General features: G+C 44.9%; 1 protein-coding gene across 1 annotated transcript in view; it reads right to left on the bottom strand.

Moving 5' to 3' along the window:
- Positions 1-1,341: 1,341 nt before the first annotated feature.
- The window catches only part of CAMK1D (calcium/calmodulin dependent protein kinase ID), a 319,245-nt gene continuing 305,196 nt past the window's right edge, over positions 1,342-15,390 (bottom strand). Inside the window, exons 9-11 of the mRNA XM_059725786.1 lie at positions 15,153-15,240; positions 13,399-13,537; positions 1,342-9,545 (exon numbers count right to left, since the gene is read on the bottom strand). Of these exons, the coding sequence (XP_059581769.1) occupies positions 9,424-9,545; positions 13,399-13,537; positions 15,153-15,240 (349 nt within the window). The 3' untranslated portion in view covers positions 1,342-9,423. The remainder of the gene's footprint in view (positions 9,546-13,398; positions 13,538-15,152; positions 15,241-15,390) is intronic.

Raw genomic sequence — 15,390 nt, 5'->3', positions numbered from 1 at the left:
CTAGCTGCTTCATTTTATTGCCTATACTCCTTGCGCTGGTGAACAAGCATTTCTTTCCACCTATCCTGACCCAAGCTGCCAGCTGGGATGCATGTAATCGATTTATTTCCACTTACGTAGTTGTCTTCCACTCTTCGGTGCTCCTTCCTTTGTACTTCATATGAAGCACTTGGTTAGCAGGACTAATACATGACACCTGCTCAAAATGCATCAGGGAAAATTGAAAAAAAAAATCCCTGCAGTCCCTGGAAGGATGGTCAGCATAGTGTAATGAGCCCGGGCCCATTATAGGTAATCAGGCTGAGTAATCTCTCAGGGAAAAGCCCTGCTTGCACTAGCCATGTAAACTCAGATAAGACAGAGGAGCTGTTTGGCCAACGGACCTTTCTGCTGCGCTTCTGGAGTGCGTGAAACTCCTAAACCTGACTCTGTGCTTTGGACCACTAGCTTATGACACCTTACTTATTCCCGATTGCTCCTGTTCCATCCTTGGACCTCCCGGCCTGGATCAACTGCTTGTCCTGACTACAACCTTGTCTTTGACTTTCGACTTGATATCCTGAACTCAGACTGATACCTGGTTTGACCCCGAGCTCCAGTAACCTCTTGACCTAGCATGCACCACTCAGACTGACCACCCATAACCCAATCACTCCCTTACACATAGGCCAATGGGACAGTAAGCACACTGTGACCTCAGGATCTGGCCTTCTTTCATCATATTCAACGTTCAGAGGAGGCTCCGGAAAAAGCAAGATGTATCTGAAAGAACTGCTCATCAAGAAATCTCAAATATATTACGTTTATTAAAGTTAAATGTTCATCCCAAATCTAGCAACCCTTTGGACTATAGGGATGAGGCATGCCGGTTTTTATAGCCAACAGCCTACAATGGAGTGATGAGTCTGCCGTCACCTCCTGCTGCCTTCAGCTCCCAAGTCCAAATGACTAGGGACCCTTTCATAACTGGGTCAAATGGGGGCAGCCTCCCAAGAGTTAGCAAGAGTCCTAACAAGGCTCAGACTTGCACTGCAATTGCTGTCATAGGATGCTTTAACCTTACTGCCACCATGTCCCCAATTGGCATAATCTACAACCATGGCAGAAGGGTGTGACCTAAGAGATAGAGCGCTAGATTAGGACCCCTGAGATCCGAGTTTCACTCACATAGCTACTTGCTAGTTAAATCATCACCCCACTCAGTGCCTTGGTCTCTTTCCCTGAAATAGGAATAATTCCATGGACCTCCTTTTAGAGGTCCTGTTAAGAAGCTAGGCCATCTCAGTCATTTTCTCTCATACACACCGATGATATCTGAAAACAGTAAGACACTTCAGAACATGGATTTAATTGGATTTATTGGAGGAAAACAAGTAGTTGTCCCTTCAAATTATCATTATGATAGAAATATTGATATGTATACATGATTGTCAAGGCAGAGAACCATTTGCGATGTAGCCCCATTAACAATTTGCAGTATCGCAAACTCATTACGCAGATTAAACTTTTTGCAATGCCTTAGTACATGCATGGAGTAGATACACAATTTCCCTTCTTTTGGATAAGGATGTTGTTATGAAATTATATCAGTCACAAGACCTATAATATTAGGCACACTGACATTCCTGGATTAAAACGGTAAGCTTTTTTCTTTGTTTATAAACCATGCTTGCATCTTTGTTAAAAAATAAAAGATTAAGAGATGTTTTGCAGCCATGTGCTTCTTGGGGACTCATTCTTGTTTGTTGGCTCTGGGTGGCCTGGGTGTTTTTGTCCCAAATCAAATATATATATATACATATATATATTTTTTTTAACAAAAAGCAAGACTTACTGAAATGTTGCTTCTCAATGAGAAGCAAGCACTTAGTGGAATGCTACTGTCCATGTTGGAAGAGAAACACAAGTCACACGCTAACTCTCTCTCGGAGCTAATGACCTGGTTTGATATTCTGCTCAAACATTTAGGGTACCGGGGCTGCGAAAACAGGACATGAATCACGGGTTGGTAAATTCTGACATGGCTTCTCTCTGAAGGCAAGATTCAGCCTTTGTGAGGCTTGGCTGTGTTCACTGTGTGTGCACAGGCAATGTGGGGGCCATTAGGAGGCCTCCTAAGGGAGAACTTCACCCAACGGCTCCCAGGGGACACACAGGACAGCAGGACTCGGTTTCCCTTCTGCCCTGATTCTACATGTAATTGTGTTTAACTTTAGGAACACATGAGCTCTATTGATTTCAAGGAGACATGCCCAAGTGCTTTGCAGAACTGAGGCTTAGGAGAAGGTAAGCCATACCCCCTTACTACTCTGTCCTTCTTGGTCAGGTTCTGGTAAGCTCTTGGGCACAACTCTAAGTCCCAAGCATGACTCTGAAAGGAGTTATGCCTTTCCTACACCGCAGTTGGGTGTAGGCTTCCATGCTCTTTGCAGGGAAATGGACTGTGAAGAAATGATCAAACACATCTTCTGATTGAAAAAGAATTTCATAGCTCTTTCAGTTGGCTCCCTTTGCAGATCTGTAATACATGCTACAGAAACCGAGAGCCATCAGGCACGTCGTTCTCTCACCTCGAAGAATAAGTTGAATGGGATTGCTCCAAAGTTACTCAGAACATCATCCCGTCTCAGAAAGGTTAATCATGTATAAAGTGATTCAAGGGGACGATCAAACAGAAGAATCGTTCCCGTGCAGTAAGAAAAATAAGGTTGACCCTTTTGAGGATGAATGCTGGCGGGATCGCAGGGACCATGAAAGGTTAAATGCAAATTGAAGCAAAAAACACAATGGGGTGATCTGGCCCGTGATACTTTGGAAATCACACACATTTGAGATACCCCACAATTAGCTCGGTCCACTTGCAGAGCTCGAAATGCTCACAGCATTTGGGTACCAAAGATACAGGGCATTCTGCAGCAGATGTGCAAAAAGACAAATTCCCAAGAGTTTGTAGGAAAAGGAGAAATTATATGAACAGACGGAGCCAGTTTGAGGCTTGATGTTCTCTTATAAGTAAAAAAATAAAAACCAGCTATATTAACATGCAGCCTTGGCTAGCCTCAGGGTAGAGCAGACCCTGGCAAAGGGGTTTAACTGCAAGTGCAATTCTTAAAAATCCTTTTCTGGGGAGAATCCCTTTTATTTCCCCATACCTTGACATGCATAAGACTGCTGCATAGGCGTGAGTCCCTCTAAATAGCGGGTCTTCCCATAAGAGCTGCATGGCATCCAATCAGAGAACAAGATACATTCTCAGGCTTTGCAGTGGTTGTATACAAAACACCAGCGTTAGCATTTAGCACAAGGTAACAACGCGTTCCAGATAAACACAGGCATTTCAAAACTGAGCTGGATACAAACCTCAGGGGGCTGGGTCAGAACGGGCTTAAAGGAAAGCTCTGGGAAGTGTAGAAACAGCACAGTTCAACACATGCAGCGCAGTATCATGCATTTATTGGACAAGCTTGATGTCATCATTAGTTCAGCAATAGTTTTCACCACACTTAAGAGTGCCTGTGCCCTGTTTGCACGGAGCAATGTTGGAGCTGTTCATTTAACCTTGTTACTCACTCCTAGAAAACAAAAGCAAACGCTCTGATCACCTGCTTCTTTTGCAGAGGTCCTGAAAAATCATTTCTGTGACTAAGAGGGTCTTATTCTTAATGACAGGTCCGGTTGATACATGTTCGGTCCAGCGTGAAATTTGAAGAGGAACTGACATCCTGGGGTAAACTGTCAAATATCAGTGAAATTTGTGTTAGGTGATCGCCAAAGGAATAAATGCACACGTCGCGTACCTGACATGGATCACGTACAGAAACTGGAAATTTGGGATAATTTAAAAAAAAAGGGGAAGTGCAAAACTACTGCTGGGTGAATGATCCATAATGAATACTTTACCAGGTGAATTTCTGGCCACAAAATGTGTACAAGCAGCTTGCAATTATTTCCTTATTTATCCATTATTTGAAATTCTTTGCCAGATGATTCTTCACCTTAGCAATCGTTCTGCTCTGCTATACTTTGACTGGACATGGTAGTCGCATGGGGTGTTTCTTGCTTGCATGAGGCTAATTCTTCAAAATCAGATTTCTGGTGTGAACAGTCAGGCTAACGAAGGCCAAATTCTCTTCCTAGGAATACGCTCTGGTGTTCACTTAGGCCCAATTCAGCAAAGCACGTACTTAAACAAGAAAGCCAGTAATCCTGGTAAAGTCAAGGGGGGCTTCTCAAGTTATGTGTTTATGTACTTTGCTGAATTAAGGCTTCAGTGGACTCTGTCTGGGCAGGAAGCCCCGGGACTATCTGCTGAGAGCAAACACAAACTTCCAACGCGTGTCTGCTTGCAACTTCAGCCCATACATGCTGCAGGATTCATGCAGCTCTGCCAGGGACAAGAGATGGAAGGAGGTGGAAACCCTGCCATAGGTTTCACTGTATCTGACAATTATAACTCAACTTCCTCAATTGCTCCTCTTCAGGATATCCTCACTGCTGGCTAATGACTTAGCTATTTGAGCTAGAGCAGAGGCTGGTTTCCTTGTGCCTCATCCTTTCTTTCTACTTCAGCCCACGGTGCAGTTCAAGGGTCAACATCCTATCCTCTGCTGGCATGGAAGGCCCTCAGCAAGAAGGAAGGATGTGATCGATACCATGCACTGTAGTTTGCCAAGGGCTCTGCTGGGCATGAAAGTCAAGTATAAGGTTGTTGCTCTGTGATGATACAAACCCATCTGCCATTCTCCCCAATGGAGTAACTTAGCTCGAGGCTGCTTAGCCTGGCTATGGGACAGCTCCAAGACGTGTGAGGGTAAAACATTTTCCTCTGCATCTCTACCCCTTGTATCCCTTGGGGAGCTTGGCTATTTTCTATCAAGCTGGCATCCAGTTTTGGTTTCTAACACTTCACTTATGACATCACAATGACTATCATGGCAACTGAGAATGATGCCTTAATCACAAGATTATGTTGTTACTGAAGGATGAGGCAGGAGAGAGCGAAGAAAGATCTGTGAAGCACAAAAGCTTGGATTAGATACGACTCTTGTCAACAATAGCACGGGGAGCCCAGAAAATACCGGCCCAGAGGGTATTCCTCATTTCTTTTTAAGCTGGCTTCAGTGCTGAATAGTTTCTATTTTCAGAACCACTTAAAAGAATTATCCTTGCTCTCGTCACTTTTCCAGGTATTTTATTGTCACGTAATCCTTATCAGGAACAAACAGCAGTCCATTCTTATTTCATTTCAGCTCCAGACACACCAGAAGTGGGTGAAATCATCAAGCTTTTTTTTTCTGACCCCATGATTTTGATGGCACCTTCACAACAGCAGCTAGTGCAGGAGAGACGTGAGCTCCGCAGCAATAATACAGTCTCAACAGAGCATCGTTGTCCATGTTCTGCCATCTCCCGACTTCCCTGCTAGCAGTGCTGTAAGGTCAGTATCCAGTTTGTGTTGCAGGAGGTGATCCAGTGGGACACTCAGGATGCACTAGGAAAAAAGTCAAATGCCAAGTCAGCAGTTTAGGCTCCTGACTCTGGAGAACTGACATTCAGTCTCGGAAGGATCCCAGGCAGACTCTTGTCTTTACAAGGTTTGCTGGGATTTTATTTTTTCCGACAAGAGAATTGGCATTGGCATCGAACATCTGCGACTCTGGAGGTAAAAATTCAACCATCAAGGTGACAGGCAAAGACCGAGAACGAGGGAATCCAGGAAAAACATTACACATCAGAAACACGATGGGGGCAGGATCCATTAAAGTAAATACAGCAGAAAAGCATAACCGATGGATGGGGATCCTATGCGATGAATGCACCATTAATATTTTACCCTTTAGAGAGCAACCAGCAGGGCTTTATCCACATGTCCATGGCAAGACGCCTTGTGGACTTGTTTTGGTATTTTCCTGTTTTGTGGGGAGTTTTCATCCCCCTTCATCGTTTACATATTGCTGGCTTTTGCATTCATTTTAATACTGGTTTAGATCTTAATTGGCAAGCTGTTACTTTCCAGCCACTTATAGATTTGTCTGGTTATAACTGAAAAGATTTGACTAAGAAAAGGAGCAGATACAAGGAGGACTGACGACAGTAAACATTTCTGCTCTCTCTTCCGCACAAGCACCTGCCAAAACCCCAGCCACGCTTTTTGATACACAAAATAATTCTGGCAGGAAGAAACATTTTGCTTTTAATTACTCGTATTCCTTCTCTTTGGAAACCGCTAACAGGTATTAGTCTAACTAGAGTGCTGATAAAGTTGCCCATGCTAGTAGAATACCAGCAGTAGTAAGACAAATCTAATTCAAAGCCCCTAATGAGACAGCCATTGCTCAATGAAATCATACGACTATTTTGCATCGAGGCGGTGTTGACCTATTGGACAGTGCCAGGGAGTTGACCCAAATCAAATGAAAAATGTCTTCTTCTGCAATGGCCTTGCCTTAACCTACAGGGCTTTTATTTGATCTAAAGAAAGAACTGTGTCAAGATTTAGTAAGACAATGGGAGTTAACAGGAGTCTTACCACTAACTTCACTGAGACCAGTACAAGACATTTTAACTAAAAAATGAACAGCTATGGCTTTTTGAATTTACTATAAGTACAGAGTCATAACACCTTCTTGGCATGAATATCACAACTCGGGCATGTCACTGGAACATACTGGGCCAGCTGGTGAACACCAAAACAGCTCAGTTGATCCAGCTGACCTACTCACAAGTTTTACCAGCTGGTGACCTGGCATGTTTATGTGGTATACTGGGCAGATCTGTAGGGCTTAACAAGGTAATACACGGGAGTGTTGGATAGCCAAGCTGGAAAGTGTACTGAGCACTAATGTTTCATGGAGTCTATGTTATCATTATGGACTGAATGTCTGTGCTCGGTGTAATATGACACGGAGCTCCTTGGACTTCCTGGAGGTGACTGATTAAGTCATGCTCCAAATCTTGCTGAAAATCATGAATGGATTTATACTGAGGAAACTGAAATCTATTAGAGGCAATCTTTTTATGGGCCACTAACGAAATGACCAATTTGTAGAGAGTCAGCACTAAGTACCACCCCATTTTTGATCACCAGAGCGCCCCGAGGGATGACAAGGTTCAATGGTCACTAACTCCTTCAAGTCCGTTTTAGGCTGGGCATAAGGAAAAACTTCTTTACTGTCCAAGCCCCCAAGGCCTGGAATAGACGGCCGCCGGAGGTGGTGCAAACACCTACTCTGGACTCCTTTAAGAAGCGTTTGGACGCTTATCTTGCTGGGATCCTTTGACTCTAGCTGACTTCCTGCCCTTGGTGCAGTGGGCTGGACTCGATCTCTCGAGGTCCCTTCCAGCCCTAATGTCTATGAAATCTATGAACCTGGTTTTCTTGCCTCTCATGCTTCAAAAACAATGTGCGAAATCCTAGCTGCACGGAAGTGGATAGCCCAAGTCCAAGCCCAGGAACAGAATATCAATCAATGCCTTTGATGTCTCAGTGAAAAGTGGGCATCTCATGGCTTTTCATAGCATGCTCATTGCACCAGGATACATTCAGATGTATCTGTAACTGGCTTTTTCATTTCATTATAGAAGGTAAGTAACATGAATATGGCAAACCAACAGTTTAAAGAAAAATGATTCATACCTCCACATAGTACGTGGAGATAGATCGGTTTGGGGTGAACAGGGCTGGGAAGGTTGACTTAAAATGTGCCTGTTCCTCATGAAGCTACCTTCTGCCTTTTTCATAGGACTAAATTTTGGGAATGACCTGTTAGAGATCTGGACATGACTTGCAAACCTTGCCAGTGCTGTGATCTCTGAACACTGTTGTCTAGGATGTTCAAGCACTTACTGTAGATTAGTAACAGTGGCCCTGTGTGTGATTTTTTTACTGGAAACTGGACATGGGAAATGCATGTACTTCAACAGCCAAGACCAGGAGATTCTGCTTTGATACGTGAACTAGGGGTGTGGGCATATTTTTTAAGTGGGAGCATCTTTATGACACCTTGAGTGTGCTCGTGTCATTTCAGAGACCTGCCCTCTGCAGCTCCGCTCTGCTGATTTTTTAGTCTGATCCTGCAGCCCTTAGTCCTCATAAGAATTAATAATACTTATACATCTTTCATGTTGGATATGAGAATCTCAACAGAGTTGGGTACAGATCATTATCCCCATTTTCCAACAGGGGAAACTGAGGGACAGAGAAACTAAGGCCAAAATGTTGTGAAGTGGATTTTGACTTTTGGTGCCCCAATGTCTGGAGACACTAAAAAAGCCAGTGGCCACATTTGAAGATTTGGCTATAAGTTTCCCAAGGAAAGAAAAATGAGTCAGTAGCAGAGATGGGAACAGAACTCAGGTTCTGCACGCCCTGCTGGCAGAGCACAGGGCCTTCGAATGGGATAACCACGCAGTATCAGGACTGCTCAAAGGAGTAAGAGCTGCAGGCTTAGACCTCACATCATTCCCTTTGCTGAACTGAGGTCTGTTCCTGAATGGCACCGTGTACCTGCCTCTCCTGCTGAAGTCTATGGATGCTGCAGGTTCACAACACTACATGCTGAATCAGGCCATTGAGGAGCTGTTTTCCAGTTGGTTGCCACTAACCTTCAGCATGGTCTCCACAGACATGAACAAATTACAGTGAGTTAAAAGGGAGCGGGGGCGTATAATACATCAACTGCTCTTACTTTACAGTAAGTGAAAATAAATCAGACCAAATTGCCCCTCAGTCAAGCAAGGCTAAAGTACCATAGTTTAGTTTCTGATTGCTGTGGGCTAAGAGCAGGCATGGAGTGGGTCAAAACAGGAAGAATTCTCCCCATTGAACTCACTGCAATGTGGCTGTCCTTACTGTAAGAAGAAGGGGAGGGAAAGCAGTTTGGTTTTGTATAAGAAATAACAGTGCTGCCAAACCCAGTCCTAGTATTAGAAATGGCATGCCTTGGAAACCCCCCGGTTTGGTAAGGTTAATATACTTTTTTACCTACACAAATTACCTATCCCTCAACAAATGGGAAGGAGGGATGTGACTGGAAGTACTGGTTAAAAGAAAAAAAAAACGAATGCTCAAAAATCCTCTCTATTTAAATAATCCAGTTGAGACTTTTTAGTTTAAAAAAAATACAACAGATACTGTTACCTACACTAAGAAGAGAGTAAATCACTGGAGAAAAGAATGAGTGTCCATTAGGTTTAACATTGCTAGACTCATATATACAGCACCAGAGACTGTAAAGATCCATCCCCCCACGGAGTCATTGCAGTTTGTGATAAATGAAACATTTCAGAATTGCAGTATAAAATATGGCCATAAAAAAATCTTCTTTCTTCTAGTCCTTCGCTGAGTGCACAATGCAAGATGAGATCGCTCGGAGTAGATATGCCTGCCCACATGCCGCTTCTGTCTCTACGCTCCTTCGCTGGTCACTTGCTGCCTGTGTGCACTGTTGTTACTGTGGTCGGTCTGGGTCTCCGTTCTCCTCCTACTGCAGAAATGCCTGAAGAAGCAGATGAAACAAAACTACAGAGAGTGGATGGGGACATACCTAAAAGGAAAGCCAGAAACACTGATGAGCAAGCGGGTAGAATGAGCAAGGAATGAATGCGAACATACCACTGATTTCCAAACGGTGTTTCCCTAAAAGCCTTCCACAAAGCAAAGGAACAGCTTGTGGAAGAACAACAAGCTGCGTGGTTTTCTATCCTTCCCACAGTGATGAATCCAGCAGGGACCTATTCATTCCCCTTTTTCATATGCAGCTCTTCCTACAGACGCCAGTGGGAGTTTTAGGCATGGATCATAGAGTAGTTTCTTACTCCACATCACATAATCAAACTCTGATGGTGACTACAGATGCTGACAGCCAGAGGCCCACATGGCAGTCTTCTTGTGACTGGCTCAGCGCAGAATTATCTTACACTGCAAACAGGTGTGCAACACTGAGAACAGGAGCTGTGCTCTGGAAATGGCCAGACTTACTTAGACTTGAACACACATGCTTACTGATGTGTACTGTATGCAGTTTTAACACATCACCTCTAATCTGACCTACTCTTTTCACACAAGTATAAGATAACTAGGATATATCTTGGCAAAACATAGTCTCAGGCTAATATCATGTCCACCACCTTCTGTGAGTTTGAAACAGCTGTGCTGAAACACTTACAGGATCAATAGTTATTAAATCATACTAAATCATTGCAGGGGGCTGGTATAATTTGTGAAAGCATTAAATTTACTAGTAAAGGGATCATGGAGTATCAAATCTTTTAGTAGTGGCAGCAGTTGCTTTCTGTAAGCTGCTGTTAATTCACAGCTGCTTGCTCCTTTGAGTGCTGCCACCAGTTATCAGAAGATAGGGACTAACCACCATGCCTGTTCTGTCCTGACGTGACTGTAAACAAGTCCTTCTCAAGGCTGAATCATGGCATCTGTATAACCATGTACCAGATTTCTTTGACTTCCATCCCCCGCTATATGACATGCTGGAAAATAGTCAGGGCACAACAGAACCTGTGCAGAACTCCAACAGCGACTTGACTGTGGAGGCACTGTTTGATGCAAGGCCAGTCAGTAAGCTGAAGAGAGACTGATGGGGTTTCATTGTGAGGCAATGAACTGAAGTTGGAAAAAACCAGCCCACGTTTTCCTCTTGGAGTGAGAAGAATTCACTTCAATGGAGTTACTCCTGCAGCACAGGAGGGCAAGCAACAGCCGGCCCCAGCCCCAAGCCTGTGATTCAGGGAGGACTTATGTGATCTTTTGTCACTGAGTGTGGGACCAGAGATGAGTCATTTGCATCGATTTACATCTGCCCAGTACTTTGTCTTTACAGTAACTTATTTTCCCATATAAACTAATGAGAAAGGAGCAGGCAGGAAAGGGACCCTCAGAGATATTCCCTTTCCCAACAAATAGTTGATTTACATGTATCTGATGCATATCCTATTTCCCAGTGTTTAAGAGGCACCTCTGTAAAAAAAAAAACAAGCCTCCCCAAAAGTATAATACTGTGAGGAAAAGGTTTTTAACATAAATTCAACTGAATTTTGGTCAGCCTTAATTACAATGATTTCAGTTATTTTCCATTACTGAGCATCGGGATGTAGCACACCTTAATTTACACCTCCCTTTCAGGAAATAAAAAGTGCCTAGTACACTAGAAAGCATGCTAAACCCTCTCTTATTTTCCTTTGTTGTAACTGTTTTGCAGACCAGGATCTCCAGATATCTCTCTAGGGTCTTTGGCATCAGCTGCAGTAGTCTCCCCTAACTCTTCTGCTTAACTGATTTCTTCCAAAAAATGGAAGTTCCTGCTAACGAGCTTTCTCCTTGGGTTTGGTGCATGCTGAGGAATCCAGCAGTTATTTTCTACTTTAAGATCCAGATAACATTAAAAATACCCAGCTCAGCATATCTGGCCACTCTTAACACCATTCTGCAGCATTCAAACACTAGATACTGCATAGGCACATCTGAGCACCAGTGTATGTGGGTTTTGTTCTTGGTCTCCTTTCCTTAAACCAAGAGATTCTCCATTATACTAATAAAAACTACTTGAGATCAGAGGCAGTGAGAGATCAGCCTTCTGCAGCTCTGGCTGTACTGCAGGCCCCACATTCACAAGCTGTTCTCAGAATCAAATTTTCATCCAGGCTGTCTCCAGCACTGGGCTGCTGACTGCCACCTCTGGCAAGGACGCTCTAGGTCCCCAGGAGAAGCAATCTGGCATCACGTCACTCATATGGCAGCAGCAGTTGTGTGATCCAAGAAGACCACTGGAGAAAGAGTCCTGCTTTCCTGGAAACTGCTGGAGGATCTGTACTGGACTATTCCTGGCAAGCAGGTTTTTAATGCAATATACTTCGGTCAGCAAATACAACCTCAGTCGAGCGAACCAAACACCATTGCACGGTGCTGTAGAAAAAGTCAATTAAACCACCAGTGAACCTGTGCAGGAAGTGTCAGTCTAATAAGCCATTAGCATACCTAGTCTGTTCCACAGCTTAACGCTCAATCTAATAGGAGTTTATCTAATAGGTAAGCTTACATCTCCCCATTTTTAATTGACATTTTATGATAGGAGAAACCCTCCAAACACAGGGGTAGGGTGGGGGGAAGACAATAAACACTCAAGATGCCTGGATAAAATGGATTTCACTGGGAAGGAAGCATCATAGATGCAATCTTCTAAAAGATGCCTCTGCCACTCACCCTCCTTCCCTGGTGTTCAGAAGAACATATAGGCCAAGAGTTCAAATTCACTAGGCAGCTCTGAAAGCCTCAGGTTTAATGTACAACGGAAGGCAGGATAGATTTGTACCTTATAGACTAACTAAATCAACAACCCATACGCTTTCATAGGTAGCAGCTTGCTTCCTTAGATGCTGAGATACTGTACAATAAGCAACTCACTGGGCTAGATCTGATTTTGGTGTAGGAGGGTTCAACTTCTGTTAAAGTAAATGGGACTATGCCTGCTTACACAGGAGCTGAATTTGGCCCCAGGATTCAAGGACTGATTCTGGCTTCTCAGCCACAGTAGACATTTGAGAGGGGATTGGCACGGAGGGGTGACTCCCATGAAAAATATAAGCGAAAATTAAACAAACTTACACAGAAAATTTGACTTGTCTTTAAAAACAAAATAACCAAATAAAATATTTTCATTTGAAAAGTTTTTGATTTCTATTTAACCTCTCGCCCACCCCCCACCAAAAACGCATTTTTTTTCCTTTCTGGGGTTTGTTTTTTTCTCCAGTGGAAAGCCAACATTTGCCAGCAGACACTTTCTGCAAAAGAACATGTGACATTGAAAAGCCAGTTCTCTACTGAAAAGCAATTTTGACAGAAAAGTTTGGGTCACAGTCCTCTGGACAAAGAACAGCTCAGCCTAGTTACAGTCCTTATGTGAAACACCCGTGATGCTGAAGTCAGCCGAAGTAAGGATTGTAGCACTTGTCTCAAAGAGAAAACATTGTATTGTCAAATCTGTTAGGCTGCCACAGGTTGATGGGAAAAGCAACATGAACTCTGATCCAGCCTACCCTCAAATGGCTTAAGTCTAGGCTGTGCACCTGGCAACCCCCAAAAGGTTAACAGACGGCCCACAATCCCCCACCTAGTCACCACTCCTCTCCCAGTTGGGTCTAACAGTACAAAGGAGCTAGGATGGGGGCTGGCATTGGGCAACCCACCCAGTGTGCGGAGGGAGATGGGGATACCCAGCTGGCCATGCAGTGTGTGGCTCTCAGGGCCATTTGGCTCCTAGCTGCCTGGAAGTTGGACAGCCCTTGCCTAAATATATGCAGGCTTGATCTACACAGGGTGACTGCGGACTGATGGGCAGTTCCCAGTTAGGAGTGGGCCACAGCCTTGCTCCGCTCTCGTGTACTCACAATCTTTCCTGGCTGTTCCGTCGGATCGTGGGTTGGTCAGGCTGAGGGTGTTTGACACACCTGCGTTTGAACTGTCCAGGCTACTGCCGAGATGTAACCTTCTCATGTGTCTCACTACTGCTGTGGCGTTGAACGCTTGCTGGAAAAGAAAAAAGCCCAGAATCACTTGGTTGTCGATTTTATTCTGTTTATTTGCAATTGCTATTATGATTTCACAAGTTTCTGTTTTGGAAACTGGAAAGACTTTCTCAGGTCTTGAGCTTATATCTTTTACTCCCATTCAGGAGAGCTTAGGAGCCCACCGTGGGCCCCTCTGTGCCAACTGACAAAGGATATGAGTTGCCACAGCTCTCAACCGCGGTGTTGCCTCTTCAGCTCCAATTATACCAGCTCATGCTTTTAATTGTGCACACACCTGGTTCAGTCCTCTGTGTCCATCACACCTATAAACATGAGTAGTATGACTGCCTAAATTGCTGAGCCCCAATTTGATGGCTGTAGATGCTGAATGTACAGCAATGCAGCAGCTGTTTTTATTAGTGCTAGAGGTGCACTGATAAAGATTTTCTTGGCCAATACCAATAGCCACTTATTAACCAGCCATATCGGCCAATACCGATCCAATAACTGATTTCGTTACATGTGATGCTGGAGGCTGATGGAGCATGCCAAAGAAAAGAAAGATTTATTTCTGTCAGTACTTAAAAATGTACTGACATAAATAAACCCTTTTTTTCTGGCATGCCCCAGCAGCCTCTCAGGTCATATGTATCAGTGTCCCAGCACTTAACAATGGCAGCAGGGGTGCTTGAACTAAAGCTCCGGGACACTTAAGTGTGGCAGAGCCAAGTGGGGTGAGGGCAGATGTAGGCTGCCTGCTGTGGGCTCAGGGCTTTTGCTGCCTTTTACTCCAGGAGCCCTGCGCTGGCCACGTGCCCCCTGCCCACCTAGCAGCAGGGACACAGCTCGCTACCCCCACTGCTGCTGTGTGGGCAGGGGGTACATGGCCAGTGCGGAGCTCCCAGGGAAAAGGCAGAGCAGAGAGCCCTGAGCCCACAGCAAGCATCCTGCATCCACCCCGTGCACAAATCCGGGGGGGCCATATGCCCCACCCCCAGCGGGTGTGCACAATGGTGGGGAGCCACCCCTGAGGGCCCCCAGACAAGCCTCCCATGGCTTTGTCCTGATCCCTGCCCCAGCCCTGGGTCCCATGCACTGCTCTGGCTGGACAGTGCCACTAGTCCCAGCCCCAGCCCCTGCCCCACTCCATCCCTCACCATGGGGGCCTCAATCTGCTCCCCCCCTCCCCCATGCCCACTTCCCTCCCCCATGTCCCTTTCCCTCCACAGACTTACCTGCATGGAGCTGCTCTCCATGCTGCCTGGCTGTATTCCCGGCCATGTGCACATGGGCAGCACCCCCTGCGTCCCACTCCTGCAGCCCCAAGCAGGACCCCTTGCAGGCTAGAATGCTGCCCACCTGCAAGGGGAAACCTGCCATTTCCTGAAGGAACCCAGGCATCCAGGGGCCCTGACCTCATAGGCGAGAGGGAACCCAAGTGTCCAGGGGCCCCAATCAAAAGGCATAATTAATTATATGTATAGGAGAACATCATCGGCTACAACAGCCAAAAAAACCTGATAGCCAATAATGTAAAGTTCCCTTTTTTTGGCGTGGATCCAATATGCAACTGATATATCGGTGCACCTCTAGTTCATGCTTCCCAGTGTAACCCCTGTGCAGAAGTCACTTACTCTCCATTTGCTTTTTGCGAAGTTCTTTCGGATCTGAGCGCTGACTGACTCATGGATATTTTTACTGAGGGCGGTGTCACCAGCAATCCTGAAACAAAAACATCCCATTAAAAAAATGCTTTGCTCTAAAATAGTCTCTCATGCCTCTCACTGTATAAAAGTCATCAGAGGGGACCAGTGTGTGAAGCACGATGGTTTATGTAGTGAAATGACGGCCTCATATGCATTGGGCTTTTTG

Source organism: Alligator mississippiensis, chromosome 4 (assembly GCF_030867095.1).
Source record: "Alligator mississippiensis isolate rAllMis1 chromosome 4, rAllMis1, whole genome shotgun sequence".
NCBI classification, from domain to species: domain Eukaryota; kingdom Metazoa; phylum Chordata; order Crocodylia; family Alligatoridae; genus Alligator; species Alligator mississippiensis.
Note: the sequence above shows the minus strand (reverse complement) of the source record. Positions and strands in the feature narration are given on the sequence as shown.